At 39.9% G+C, this 14,994-nt stretch overlaps 1 protein-coding gene across 12 annotated transcripts in view; it reads left to right on the top strand.

Moving 5' to 3' along the window:
- SPOCK3 (SPARC (osteonectin), cwcv and kazal like domains proteoglycan 3) overlaps positions 1-14,994 on the top strand; it is a 404,141-nt gene that overhangs the window by 363,208 nt on the left and 25,939 nt on the right. For all 12 annotated transcript variants that reach the window (XM_038400866.2, XM_043513321.1, XM_043513322.1 and 9 more), the window contains one exon: positions 455-574. In XM_038400866.2, coding sequence (XP_038256794.1) covers positions 455-574 — 120 coding nt within the window. The remainder of the gene's footprint in view (positions 1-454; positions 575-14,994) is intronic.

The following is a 14,994-nucleotide window of genomic DNA, read 5'->3' as shown; positions in this document are numbered from 1 at the left end:
TGCTATCCTGCCTCCCTCAGTTCTCATCTACAGTTTGTTAGATTTGATGATCTTCCTCACTTCCTGCCCTAAAATGAATGCTATTAAATAGCTGCACTCTCTTCCCCAGAAATGGATATATTTCCAGGTGAATAGTGTGATTCCTTTGTGTAGATCTGTGTGGATATATAGTAGTTTGTAAAGTACTTGGGTACTGGATGAATAGAACTGGATAAATGCAAGATACATTAGAAATTTATTTTTATAAAATTATTTATACTAAAAAAAGTCATATATTTTGAATGTTTAATTCAATACTGAACATAGAATTTACGAGAGAAAAGGAAACCATAGACCACATGTTGCATTTTCTATTTGTTTCACTTTTCAATTTTTAGCATAATTTGAAAGATTGCATTTATCATACAGTAAGAAAAAAATACATAACTAAAGAACTTTGTATCTTTTATTTCAGTATGCAGTGACCTGGAATTCAGGGAGGTTGCAAACAGACTGAGAGACTGGTTCAAGGCACTTCATGAAAGTGGAATCCAAACCAAGAAGACGAGAATTGTACAAAGGCCTGAAAGAAGTAGTAAGAGATTTCTTCTTTTGATATTTGATATTCTCTTTGCTACTTTTCCACACTTTTGTTTTTCCATTAATGAGACTTTGATTATTCTAGTGAATCTTAAAACTAAGCTTTATACAGCAAACCTGTAATCTATAACTTTGAAATCTAGAAACAGTAATCTATAACTTTGAAAAGTTAATTTTCTTATTGAGATTCTTCTCAGGATGTAGAACTATGATTTTGTATCAACATCAAACATTCATCTCAAGTTTCTAAAAAGAACTATGTTTTGCAAAACAGTGGCTGATGAGAGTTGTATGAAACCTATCACTCACAAAGCTATTATTTAGCCCAAGGTTTGATTGCTATTAGTAATAAGGCAGAAATACTTTGCTAGATCATGATATTAGTTGCTCTATAAGGAGGGAAAAAAGAGGAAGTAACTGCTCTGCTGAGGGAGCCATTTAGCAACTTACCCTATCATTGGAAAGCTCTGCTGCATACAAGCTTTTAATTATATGTAGTCCATCACCTCTAGTTGGTGTCACAGTGGATGCTGACACAGAAGAACATATGAAAGAGAAGCATGTAAAATAAGCAGTTTTCAAGGATACACTTCAAAAGAGGAAGAGTCAGGAGTGCTAATGAAGTGGAAATAGTAGGGGAGGCATTTTGGTTTTAGCTACCTTAAATATTTAAATAGAATTCTTGTTTTAGAAAACATCAACATTTCAACTTTCATAATTATGTAAGGGCTTTGTTTAAAATGGCAATTACAGCATGCAGCAGAGCTCTTGAGAGTGGTGTCCGACTGCAGTACGGAGTTAAATTAGACTTTGTAAGCATTAAACCTGTACCCTACATTAACATGAAGAGCAAACTCTCTATGAATTTCTCCTGTATATATGTTGAATGGAACTTGGCCACTCCTGAATGTTTACTTTGGTCTCTTCACTGTTAGCATTTTTAAACTGTTGAGTTTGTTTCTGCCTTTGTTTGTTCAGCCTGGTGGTGAAGGGAGGAGCTGAGCTAAGCAGGGTGACTTGTATAATCCCTTTTTCCCTTCCAGCTTACTTGGGAACAGGTACCTGTTGCCAGGGCTCCTCATGTCATTAAGGATAATGTTGATCTTGGGGGTCCCAGCTGAGATGGGAAAATAGGTGGGAATCCTCTAGTCACTCCTTTGCAGTAGTCCTCTGACTTGTATGAATATATTTCCACATGTACACTTGTGGCTATACCTTGATTGCCTACACAACAAAAAATACAAATAACGGATCTTATACAGACAATCAACACTCAAAATAGAACCAACACAATTTTACCTAAGCTATCCTGACAACATACAATGGAAAATGCAACTGATGAATAAGGTGAAACTGTTATAATTGTATCAAGGCAGTAGGTGAGTCTGCAATAGTTCAGCTAATGGCTGCAGCTTTCAGCAGCAACATAAACCTAACCAGTGATCTTAGTATTATACATGGATCCACCCCCAACCCGGAGAGTGCATTCTCCCTTAAATTTATATTCCTGGGCCCTCTCTTCCATTGGCGCACTGAGCGAGATGGAGTCCAGGACAGCTATCTGTACATCTAACAAAGGCACTCCTCCTCCTCTTTTCTTCTTAGACATAATGTATCCACACCAAGACTTAGCAGTCTCTCTTCAACTCAGAGCATAGCCCATGGGTTAGTCACTCATTTCCTCAATTGTTTGTAAGCCAGCTTCACACCAGCTGTGCAACAACAGTTTCTGGCTTCCACTCTGTGCCTCAGTGGGGAGAAGGAGGCCGTGAGCTGTGGCCCAGCACTAGCAAGTTGTCGACAGTAGTACAATCTTAACCCTGATCACGTGTCTTCAACCCAGCAACTCAACACAGGGCTCCATCACAGCTTTTCCTTACCCAAACCCCCAAAAGGAGCAATAGTGCTCAGTTTCAGCTCCTTTTCCTGATATGGAATCCATGATTTCTGACCCAGGAAGCTGAGTCTAGCCTCAGAGGGTGCATACCACTGTACTATGGAATTTGTAGTCCTTCAAAGCCAGCATACAGTACACGGACATCTGTGTAATGAGAATACCTCTAATAGGGATGAAAGGCTCCTCAAGTTAGGGTCTATACTTGGTATAAAAAGTCACTTTGTAGGAGAAATTGAGAGCTTGAGAGTTTTGGCAGGAATTTAGAGGAGGAGTGTGAGAGGCTTTCCTTTCAGCTTCAGCTCTACATGCAATTTCAAGATGGCCAGAGGTTGAATCATGGTGGTGAACTGAAATGGATGTGCCATATTTTCTTTCCTCCCTGAAGTGACTTCCTGTCCATGAAGTACAAGTTGATGGATGTGCTGAAGGAGAAGATTCTTGGATTGGAGAGACAGGTAGAAACACTGCTGAGAATCAGAGACGCTGAGTAGTTCCTAGATAGCTAGATTCAGGAAACGTCAGTACTCCATGTTCAATGAAGAAAGGAGCTGGCCACCAAGGAGTTGGAAAGAGAGGAAATCAAAGAGGCATAGTGCCATTCTGAACAGCTGGAGATAGACAACCATAGGCAGACTAGGGCCTCCAGAGAAAAAAGGACCAGGAGGAATTCCACACAACTACAAGTTTCCAGTTGATACCAGGTCTCAATGTGTAAACTGTGGGAGGTACTTCTCAAGATCCAGCTACCCCCAGGGAATGGAGACATATATGGGACACAATGTGGATGGCAGCTTGGCCTAATCTGTAAGAAAATCTTTTTGTTCACAAAGAGTTCTCCAACTGTTCAAGGAAGACAGATGCTCCTTGTTGGAGATTCAATACTCAAATGTATCAAAATAACATTCTGCAAAGGAAAGATGGACAAAGTGTGCGGCCTTCCCAGAGCCAAGACACAAGACAGCATTCTAAGATTGGATAGGCTTTTTAAGTCAACATAAAAGGATCCATTGGTAATGACTCATATCAGCACTAAGGACACTGTGTCACAGGATATCTTGCAGATAGTAGATGGCTTATCCAAATAATTTTCTCTGTGATCCTTCCTATCCCAAAAGCGATGGTAGACAGAAGGTAGAAGATTCTGGAAGCGAACCACTGGCTAGGTAAGTGGTGTGGGGTTTGGGCTTTGTGGAACTTTGGTCCACCTTGTATGAAGTTTGGATTGCCTCCACTTCAATAGAAGGAATTCCTGGGGACGGACTGGCTAGAGTAGTCAGGAGGGCATTAACCTTATATCAAAAGAGGAGAGTAAAAAGTGGGAAAATATGAGCACTCAACACAAAACTAAGATATTGAGAACAAAATTAACGAGGAACTAATGAGCATGAAGAGAAGAAATTCTATGCACTAGTGTTAGGAGTCTAAGTAACAAACAAGAGGAAGTGGAATTGCTCATTTATGAGCATAAATTCACTCTAGTTGGTATTGCTGAAACCTGGTATACATGGCAAAAGGGGAGGGGAGAATGACGAGCTATGTAAAAAATGGCATTACCTGTTCTCAAGTCACTGATCACTCAGAAGAAAATGAGCTTGAATGCTTATGGATCTATGCCTGACAGATAAACACAAGATTATTAGTTGATATTAGTTGGTCTGCCACAGAACACCAAATTACACTAGAGAATAGGATGACCCATTCCTTACTCACCTATCTATACTGTGTGGGGGGAAAAATTTGATCAATTTGAGTGACATATGCTGGAGATCTCAAGCTACCAGTACTAAAACATCCTTGGAATTTCTAAATATTACAGATTAAAGCTTCCTAACTTTAAGAGTGTTGCATCCAAGATATGGGAATTGTATATTATACTTCATCTTGATAGATAAATGGAAACTGATCACAGATTTAGATACAAGTGATTTGTGCCTTGAACACATTTATAATGTACAAACCAAACAAAGTCCAGACCAGTGTTGTATATACTTGGTCCTTAAAAGGGGAAAGCTGAAAACAATTATGAGCCAAATCAGCTGGGAGGAAGATTTAATCAGAAAAATCTGAATGGCTGATAGACCTCAAAATGTGATTGTTAATGGAGACTCATCATTGAAATTGGTATGTTACTAGTGTGGTCTTGCAAGGATCAGTTCTTGGCCCCACACTATTATCTTTTTATTAGTGACCTGGAAGAAACTATAAAATCATCATGGATACATTTTGTAGATGACACAAAAAATTGGGAGAGTGGTACATAATGAGGTGGACAGGTCACAAATAGCAATCTGCATCACTTGATAAACTGGGCACAAGGAAAAATATTCATTTTAATATGGTGAAATATGGATGTATAGATGTACATTTGTAGGCAATACTTACATGATTGGACACTCTATCCTAGGAACTGGTGACTCTGAAAAAGATTTGGGGGTTGTGATGGATAATTAGTTCAATGTGAGCTCCCAATGTGATGCTGTGGCTAAAATAACTAAAGCAATCCTTGGATGCATAAACCAGGGAATCTCGAGTAGGAGTAGATAGGTTATTTTAGCTATATATTTGGCACTTGTGCGATTATGGCTGGAATACTGTGTGCAGTTATGGTGTTCACATTTCAAGAAGGATGTTATTAAATCGGAGAGGGTTAAGAGAAGAGCCATGAGAATGATTAAAGGATTAGAAAACATTTCTTATACTGGTAGACTCAAGAAGCTCAATCTATTTAGATAAACAAAGAGAAGGTTAGGAGGTATCTTGATTACAGAATATAAGCACTTGCATGGGGGAAAAATATGTACTAGTGGGTTCTTCAGTCTAGTAGAGAAAGGTATATATGATCAAATGACTGGATGTTGAAGCTAGACAAAGTCAGACTGGAAATAAGGCGTAAACTGTTAACAGTGAGAGTAATTATGCATTGGAAAACTCACCAACAATGGTGGATTTTGCATCACTGACCATCTTTCAATCAAGATTATAGGGTTTTTTTCTAAAAAAGATATGCTCTAGGAATTGTTTTGGGATGTTCTATGGCCTGTTCGGAGAAGGTCAGACTAGATGATCACACTGGTCCCTTCTGGCCTCGCAATCTATTAATACTGTTCTTCCATTCCTCACACTTTTCTCTACCAAAAAATCCCATTTATTTTCATTTAATTGGAAATGCTATTTTTCTGTGTGATTTCTCATGCTAAAATAATACTAATAGTATAAAACTAAAATGAATTAAAGAAGAATCTGTCTTATCAAGGAAGCATTCTTCTCACAATCTGAGAGAAAATTGCTTCCGAGGCAGGGTATGGAGAGAATTGTTACAAAATGGAAAAGCTCCATTTCTTTTTATTGTGCTTAAAGAAGTTTTATTAGTTTCTCTCTCTCTCACTCACACACACACACACACACACACACACACACACACAGAGCAGGACCCAGTGTATCGCTTCATTGGTATAATCAGATATTTCGCTGAATGATGCTTAATCATCAGACAGATTATGAAGTGTATTTGATTGAGTATATTTTAATTTCTTGATGGAGAAGCCAACATTTTTCTATTTTTCTTGGTTTAATTAGTATGGTAACCAGACTGCACGATGATAATGGGTACCAGTTAAACTGAAAATCATTTTAAAAAATATATTTCGTGATTTTCATTGTGCAGTCTGGTTACCACACTAATTAAAACAAAAAAAATAGAAAAATGTTGGCCTCTCCAACAAGAAATTAAAATATACTCAATCAAATACACTTCATAATCTGTCTGATGATTAAGCATCATTCAATCAAATATCTGATTATACCAATGAAGCGATACACTGGGTCCTGATCCTTGTCAAATACTGGCTCTTGTAGGCCGCTGCAGGGAGCTGGTTGAATAGGTGAGGGTCTAAGATGGAGAAGCCAGTGCAAGCCTGATAATGGTTCTGGAGAGTAAAACTCCAGGAACTAGTATAAGGACTGAACCAGTATAAGCAGGAGTGCATCTCCAAGATGTGACAAAAGAAACCACTAGATGTTAAATGAAGTAGTAGGGAAAAGGCAGCCTCTCAAGAGGCAGTAGAAGCTCTCTCAGTGACTTAGTGCTGCCTACACTAGCGCTTGGATCGGTACTTATGTAGCATATTATTCATGCACCTGGGCAACATAAGTTGTACTGAAGTAACTTGTAGTGTAGACAAGGGGTTAGAAACATGTTTAAGTACTCAAATTTTTTGTAGTACCTGTGAATCTGAAACTAAGAATATCCTGTTTGTTCAGTCCAATATAGATGAAGCGTAAGCTTTCTCATTTACTAGATTTAATTTAAACAAGTCACTGCAAAGAGAATGATTGGACAAACTCTTTCTGTAGGAATAAGAGAGTCATTAAATATGCAATCACGTGTAACTTCTCTCCACAAATAAGTCTGATGCAACTAATTACCTAATATAGTATACCATCTCTGAAAACAGATTACAGAAACTCGTACACTGTTATACATGTTGCTCTCCTTTATTTTACTTGCTAGGCAGGAAATGTTTGCAGTGGGTCTGTTTGTTTGGGGACTGAATTACTTTCTTATATATCTTTAACATTTTAATATGGTTATTTTTTCTTTTTGATTACACTGTGCAGTTAATGAGGCTGGCTTTGGGATAACTGAAATATTTCAGATGTGACTTTATTAAGACAACTACATATTTTTTTCTGATATGCTCCTTTAAAAGTTGTTCATTTTTGGACAAAGGAAGTCATTACAACTCCTGAAGTGATTGGCAATGTTTCTGTAATTTTCAGGATAAATAGACTCTTAACGTCTTATTGGGTTATTTGGTGCTATCTATGTGTTCCTCTCTTTGTGCACAAAGACATAAAGAATGAGATCCATTGAGCATAATAAATCCCTATTAAGAAATCCTTTAGCTATGTCAGCTGCTCTGCTTCCTCAAACGTTAAATTCCTGAATGAAAGATGAAATAGTCCTAAGTCTTTCTAGCAGATGGTCAACAGATTGTGTTAAGTGGACCCAACCTTTTGATCCCCCATGTTTCCAAGCCAGCTGGGTCTTCTGGAGTCAGTCTCTAGCTCTGGACCTTTACAGCACATCCTGGGCTGCAGATTCCCATGTCAAACCCTTCCTTGAGGAAAAGGAGAAGTGGGATTCTGAAATCCAACTGCCTTAGGCGCCAAGACCAGTCCTGAGAGTTCCTATGCCTTCCCAATCGCTTGTGTGTGCTTCCTCAGAGTTCTACCATCCAGGAACCATGTGATAGTTAAAGCAAGGAATACAGGCTTGGCAAAGGAACGTCTTTCTTTCTCTCTCACACACACACACACACACACACACACACACACACACACACACACTACTGTTTGACAGCACAGGCGATACAGACCTATGCAAAATGATAAACATGCAATCTCCACTATCACAGTCCTCACCACTCCAGAGAGTTCTTGGAATAATCAGAAAGAAAAGGAGTACTTGTGGCACCTTAGAGACTAGCAAATTTATTAGAGCATAAGCTTTCGTGAGCTACAGCTCACTTCATCGGATGAATGCATTCGATGAAGTGAGCTGTAGCTCACGAAAGCTTATGCTCTAATAAATTTGTTAGTCTCTAAGGTGCCACAAGTACTCCTTTTCTTTTTGCAAATACAGACTAACAAGGCTGCTACTCTGAAACTTGGAATAATCAGTGTCCTTGAGGGAAGGCAAAGCTCCTTCTGCCCCACCCTGACCCATATACACACATCAGTGCTCCATCTGTGTCTTCTGTTTCTGGCAATGGATTTGCTTTCTTTAGAGCATATCACTTTTAAGAGCAGTCTATGGGTCCTTTCCTTTATCTCTTCTGCTGGGGATTTTCCATTCTCCATTCCCCTGGTTAGCTATTGGGCAAAGTCGTCATAAAAGTCAGTGACTCTGCCAGTCCCACCAGGGTGGAACTATTTGAGGTTGATAGCCCTGTTTCAGCTTCTCAGACATAGTTTGTTTTCACTACAAAATGGAAGTTCTAAACTGCATTGAAGGTTTCAATCATAAATTCTATTCATAAAACAAAAACTAATAATAAGCTGACATAGACATAGCCTCTAAACTGTCAGTAATTAATTAGCTTACTGTGCTATCAAGCTAAAAAAAATCGGAGAAGCCCAGATCATTGCTTTTTAATTTATGGTTATGAAATTTTGTTTAGCTGTTGATTATATTTAAAATATGATGCTCCTTAGTGGTGTAAATGGAATGCTTTGTAATACTTAAGGGATCTAATTTACAAGCTTTGTCTTCCCCAGAATCCATTGGTGCCCAGAAAAAAAGGAGGGGATGTCTTAATAGTTTTGTATTCAGGTTGTAGTTAAAAGGCCCATTCTGCTAAGCACTGTATACACACACAGTCCCTGCCCTGAGAAGTTTACAGTCTTAATAGACAACACAGATGGAAATAGGGAAATATTACCCCATTTTACAGATGGGGAACAGAGGAACAATGAGATTAAATCAGATTTTACTGGTTTATTAAAAATAGTTTTAATAGACTCTGTTTATTTTTTTATGTATTTATTAATTTTGATGGGGAGCAATGGAAGGGAATTAATGTCCAGCAAGCAAAGTAAAAGAAATGTAATTCCCAAAATACTTCAGTTGACTGACCGACTGTCTCTGAAGAAGTCCTACTGCAGGCTTTTGTGTTAGACATTGAATGATCACAGGCTGAAGAAGACATGCTAGATGGCCGTGAAAGACATTAACTACTTACATGCTGATCTGGTAATCGTTTTGAAGAAATTAGAGAAGATACTATATATGAAAAAAATCACTTAGAACTAATGTAGGTAAGTATTTCACTGGGATTTCAGAAGCTGACATATTGACCTTGAAGGAAGATAAAAAAAAAAATTGTCAATTTTATCTAACTTTTTTTAATTGTCATTTCAAGAGTCTACTTTGACACTCTTAAGTACTGTGAAAATTCCAGAGAACCCTCTGTGGGAAGAGATACAATTGAGATTGTGCAGACACAAATTAAAGTATTATTTTTACTCCTATCCTTTTTATTATACAAGTGTCATACAGAGCCACACTGAGCAAACAGAGATTTGGAGAATGATTCTTGCCTAACCTGGCTTCATTTTTGAACTTCTGAGATTGGATGATTGCTCTCTATAAGAGAGAAATATTATTTGAAGGGATCACCTTCAGAAAAAAAACCTACACTGCTGAGCTTACTATATGAGAAAATGCCAAATACCCTGAACTGTAAAAGAAGTTGTTGGCAAGCTGTAGAATTCAATTCATCCTGCAATATCCTGGTGGCAGTTTCCTAGAAGGAAGAAAGATTCTTTTTAATGACCTTGTGCATGTGCCAACTTGGTGAAGGGCCAACTGGCCACAGCAGGAGCTAAAAGAAAGAACATGCTTTTGGGCAGGAGTTGGAAAGAAAAGCCTCTATGCTCAAAATTAAAAACCAGAGCAATGAGCATCAGTATTGTTGGCTCAGGTCTGGTTGGATTGAGTCTCTTTTAGAGGGGAAAACTGTCTGAGCTACATCTAGGTCTTCCTTTTTCCTTAAAAAAAGAACAGGAGGACTTGTGGCACCTTAGAGACTAACAAATTTATTAGAGCATAAGCTTTCGTGGGCTACAGCCCACTTCATCGGATGCATAGAATGGAACACATAGTAAGAGATAGATATATATAGATAGATAGATAGATATACAGATAAGTTGGAAGTTACCATCCAAACTGTGAGAGGCTAATTAGTTAAGATGAGCTATTATCAGCAGGAGAAAAAAACTTTTGTAGTGATAATCAAGATGTTTCATTTAGACAGTGGACAAAAAGGTGTGAGGATACTTAACTTAAGGAAATAGATTCAATAAGTGTAATGACTCAGCCACTCCCAGTCTCTATTCAAGCCCAAGTTAATGGTATCTAGTTTGAATATTAATTCAAGCCCAGCACTTTCTCGCTGGAGTCTGTTTTTGAAGCTTTTCTGTTGCAAAATTGCCACCCTTAAATCTTTTACTGAGTGGCCAGAGAAGTTGAAGTATTTTCCTACCGGTTTTTGAATGTTATGATTCCTGATGTCAGATTTGTGTCCATTTATTCTTTTGCATAGAGACTGTCCAGTTTGGCCAATGTACATGGCAGAAGGGCAGTGCTGGCACATGATGGTATATATCACGTTGGTAGATGTGCAGGTGAATGAGCCCCAATGGCTTGGCTAATATGATTAGGTCCTATGATAGTGTCACTTGAATAAATACGTGGACAGAGTTGGCATCGAGCTTTGTTGCAAGGATAGGTTCCTGGGTTCGTGTTTTTGTTGTGTGGTGTGTGATTGCTGAGTATTTACTTCAGGTTGGGGGGCTGTCTGTAAGCGAGGACTGGTCTGTCTCCCAAGATATGTGAGAGTGAGGGATCATTTTTCAGGATAAGGTTGTAAATCTTTGCACTGGAGAGGTTTTAGTTGGGGGCTGAAGGTGACAGCTAGTAGTGTTCTGTTATTTTCTTTGTTGGGCCTGTCCTGTAGTAGGTGACTTCTGGGTACTTTTCTGCCTCTGTCAATCTTTTTTTCACTTCAGCAGGTGAGTATTGTAGTTTTAAGAATCATTGATAGAGATCTTTTAGGTGTTTGTCTCTGTCTGAGGGATTGGAGCAAATGCGGTTGTATCTTAGAGCTTGGCTGTGGACAATGGATTGAGTAGTGTGTCCTGGATGGAAGCTGGAGGCATGTAGGTAAGTAAAGCAGTCAGTAGGTTTCTGGTATAGGGTGGTGTTTATGTGAACATCATTTATTAGCACAGTAGCATCCAGGAAATGGACCACTTGTGTGGATTGGTCTAGGCTGAGGCTGATGGTGGGATGGAAATTGTTGAAATCATGAAATCCATCACAAGTACTCCTGTTCTTTTTGCGGATACAGACTAACACGGCTGCTAATCTGAAACCTTTTTCCTTAGGAGACCTGAACGGTCACTCCTACTCAACAGATGGGCAGAGTCTGCCGATCCATACAGTCTCATAACATTGAGTCACTTATGAGCTGGAGGAGCCTCTGAGTAACCAGTCTCATAGCAGATTTTAGGATTTTTTATACAATACATTTGCTATCATGTTTCCTTGCAAAGGAGCCTTCAAAGTATGCATCAGATGCAAGGGATGAAGGGAACTTGCCATTGTGCTCTATTTTACCAGAAGAAATTATTTCTCTCGGACACGTGTGCACACTTTTTATGTAAAATGAGGTGTACTCCAAATAATCATCTCACCAACCCTTCCCAAAATCCTGAAGCTAAACTTGTGCATATTGGTGTGATCATAGTGAGCATGAATGTTATGGGCCTTAGGGGAGTAACAGCAAAAACATGTTCTAGCCCAAAATGCTGTGGCTGGGTCTGCATGTTAGAATGTTCAGACCTCTCCTGGGCTCAATCAGGTTATATCTGGTAACATGCAACAACCTCCCTTGCTGTAGTAGTTGCTGCAAGAGGAACTCCTCTCCTGCATCCTCCATTAGTGCTGACAAAAACATGTAGGATGTGTGCTAAAGTCTCTATTGCCCACTGCTAGCTATTCCAAGAGAGCACCAGAGGAGTGGTCTGACCTTCTGCAGTAAGTGGAGCGAGAGTCTTGCAGATGCTGCAGCTTGCCTCTCTGCAGTTTGTAGTAGTGCTATCTATCTATCTTTATACCTCAAATGGTCTTAATTGGCTTTGAAGTCTGTCTACACTGGAAAACAGAATAGAGGTCAAATATTTACTGCTGCCACCATTGTAGTGGAATCTAATCATGTTTAGGGCACATTTTCACCTCATTAATGCGTTTGCTGATATTAGGCACCAATCACAAATTCTTGGATCATTAAATAGAGACAAACCAGTAACCACGCTTTTGGCTCAAACGCATCCTGTCATAAATATAAAGGGAAGTGTAAACACCTTTAAAATCCCTCCCGGCCAGAGGAAAAATTCTTTCACCTGTAAAGGGTTAAGAAGCTAGGATAACCTCGCTGGCACCTGACCACAATGACCAATGAGGAGACAAGATACTTTCAAAGCTGGAGGGAGGGAGAAACAAAGGGTCTGTCTGTGTGATGCTTTTGCCGGGGATAGCACAAGAAGGAAGTCTTAGAATTTAGTATGTAATCTAGCTATATATGCATTAGATTATGATTTCTTTAAATGGCTGAGAAATTAGACTGTACTGAATAGAATGAATATTCTTGTCTTTGTGTCTTTCTTGTAACTTAAGGTTTTGCCTAGAGGGATTCTGTGTTTTGAATCTAATTACCCTGTAAGGTATTTACCATCCTGATTTTACAGAGGTGATTCTTTTTATCTTTTATTCTATTAAAATTCTTCTTCTAAGAAATTGAATGCTTTTTTCATTGTTCTTAAGATCCAAGGGTTTGGGTCTGTGGTCACCTATGCAAATTGGTGAGGATTTTTATCAAGCCTTCCCCAGGCATGGGGGTGCAAGGTTTTGATGAGGATTTTGGAGGGAAAGACGTTTCCAGACCACTCTTTTTCAAAAAATAAACCCGGACATTTGGTGGTGGCAGTGGAAGTCCAAGGGCAAAGGATAAAATAGTTTGTACCTTGGGGAAGTTTTAACCTAAGCTGGTAAAAGTAAGCTTAGGAGGTTTTCATGCAGTTCCCCACATCTGCACCATAGAGTTCAGAGTGGGGAAGGAATCTTGACGTGGTGGCAGAGCGGTAGGATCAACTTGAAATTATTTTGAGATTTTTTTGAACCAGAAGCACAGCTTTGAAAAGGAAATGTTATTTTTTTCCTTTTGGCTGCTGGAAAGCAGTTTAAACTGAAAACAGTTGGTTTTTTTCTCTCTCCTTTGGGGCCAGAGCAGAGACAAAAGGGAATTGTCTTTTGTCAGCTGGAATTCTCTCTACCTAAAGGCAGGATAGTTAACCTCCTGCAGGGAAATTCACCAGTCTTCACAGACCTGAAGTTTTTTTTTTTTCCTAAGAGCAACTAGAGGGGTTTTCTGCCTATTTGCCTGGAGCCAAAGGTGTTAGTTATTTTGTTTGTTTTTTTTTAATTTTTCTGTAGGCTGACGATCATTATCAGAGAATATAGGTATCCTATTACAGCACAGCAAAATTTTACAAGCCAAGTTTTGTTTTATTTTTAAACCTCGGGTGTAAAGTTAGTTAAAAACAGAGAGGTAAAAATGACAGAAACCAAGACGCGACACAAATTGCAGTTAGACAAACTGGAGGCAGTGAAAGAAGTAGAATAAGCTTGAGAAGCTGCCCACAGGAGACAACTGGAGGCAAAGGACAAAGACAAGGAGGCAGCAAAAGAGGCAGAACAACACCAAGCGGCTGCTCACAGGAGAGCAATGGAGGCAAGGGCCAAAGAACTGGAGGAGAAGGAAAAAGAGAGGAAGCATCACTGGAGATGGCAAAGGCTCAGCAGAATATACCAACAAACCCTAGCAATCCTTCTCCAGGTACCACTTCCCATCCCAGAAAATTCCCCAGCTACAAGGCAGGCGATGATACTGAGGCCTTCTTAGAAAACTTTAAAAGGGCCTGAATTGGGTACAGCATCTCTACAGACCAATATATGGTAGAGCTGAGGCCACAGCTCAATGGACCCTTAACTGAGGTGGCGGCTGAAATGCCTAAGGAACACATGAACCAGTATGAACTGTTTAAAACCAAGGCGAGAGTCAGAATGGGTCTCACCCCCGAGCATTCCCGTCCGTGGCTCAGAGCCCTAAGGTGGAAACCAGACGTGTCATTTACCCGACATGCCTACCACATTCTGAAACATTGGGATGCCTGGATATCAGGAGCAAGTGTTAAATCTCCAGAAGATTTGCACTTCCTAATGCAAATGGAGCAATTCTTAGAGGGTGTCCCTGAGAAAATAGAAAGATGCATCCTAGATGGGAAGTCCAAAACTGTAATTGAGGCGGGGGAGATTGGAGCCAAATGGGTGGAGGTGGCAGAGAGAAAAAAACTGGTCACAGTTGGAGCGGATACCAGAAGGGACAACCTCAGACCACACCCTACTAACGGGGCCGCCCAAGGCCTGACCTACCCCCAAGGAAACCTCCAGCCACCTTATCGTCCCACCACACCGTTCTCCAGCAACCCACCTCGCCCCACTGACCCGTCAGCTGGACGATGTTTTAAATGTAAAGAGCCACGGCATATAAAGGCCAACTGCCCCAAGAACCCCAACAGATTACAGTTCATTGCACCGGAATCACACCAGAGGTCCTCAGGCCCAGATACTCTTGGAGCGGAGGGAAACTGTGAGTGTGGGCGGGAAGAAAGTCACCGCGTGGAGGGACACCGGAGCACAAGTGTCAGCTATCCATGCTTCCTTAGTGGACCTCAATTTAATCAAGCCAGAGTGACGATCCAACCCTTCAAGTCCAACTCTTTCAATTTGCGTACAGCCAAGTTGCCTGTCCAGTACAACAGCTGGTCAGGAACGTGGACTTTTGCAGTTTATGATGATTATCCCATCCCCATGCTGTTGAGGGAAGACTTGGCCA

Source organism: Dermochelys coriacea, chromosome 4, assembly GCF_009764565.3.
Source record: "Dermochelys coriacea isolate rDerCor1 chromosome 4, rDerCor1.pri.v4, whole genome shotgun sequence".
Lineage (NCBI taxonomy): Eukaryota > Metazoa > Chordata > Testudines > Dermochelyidae > Dermochelys > Dermochelys coriacea.
The sequence above is the reverse complement of the archived record's forward strand: the minus strand, read 5'-3'. Positions and strand labels throughout refer to the sequence as shown.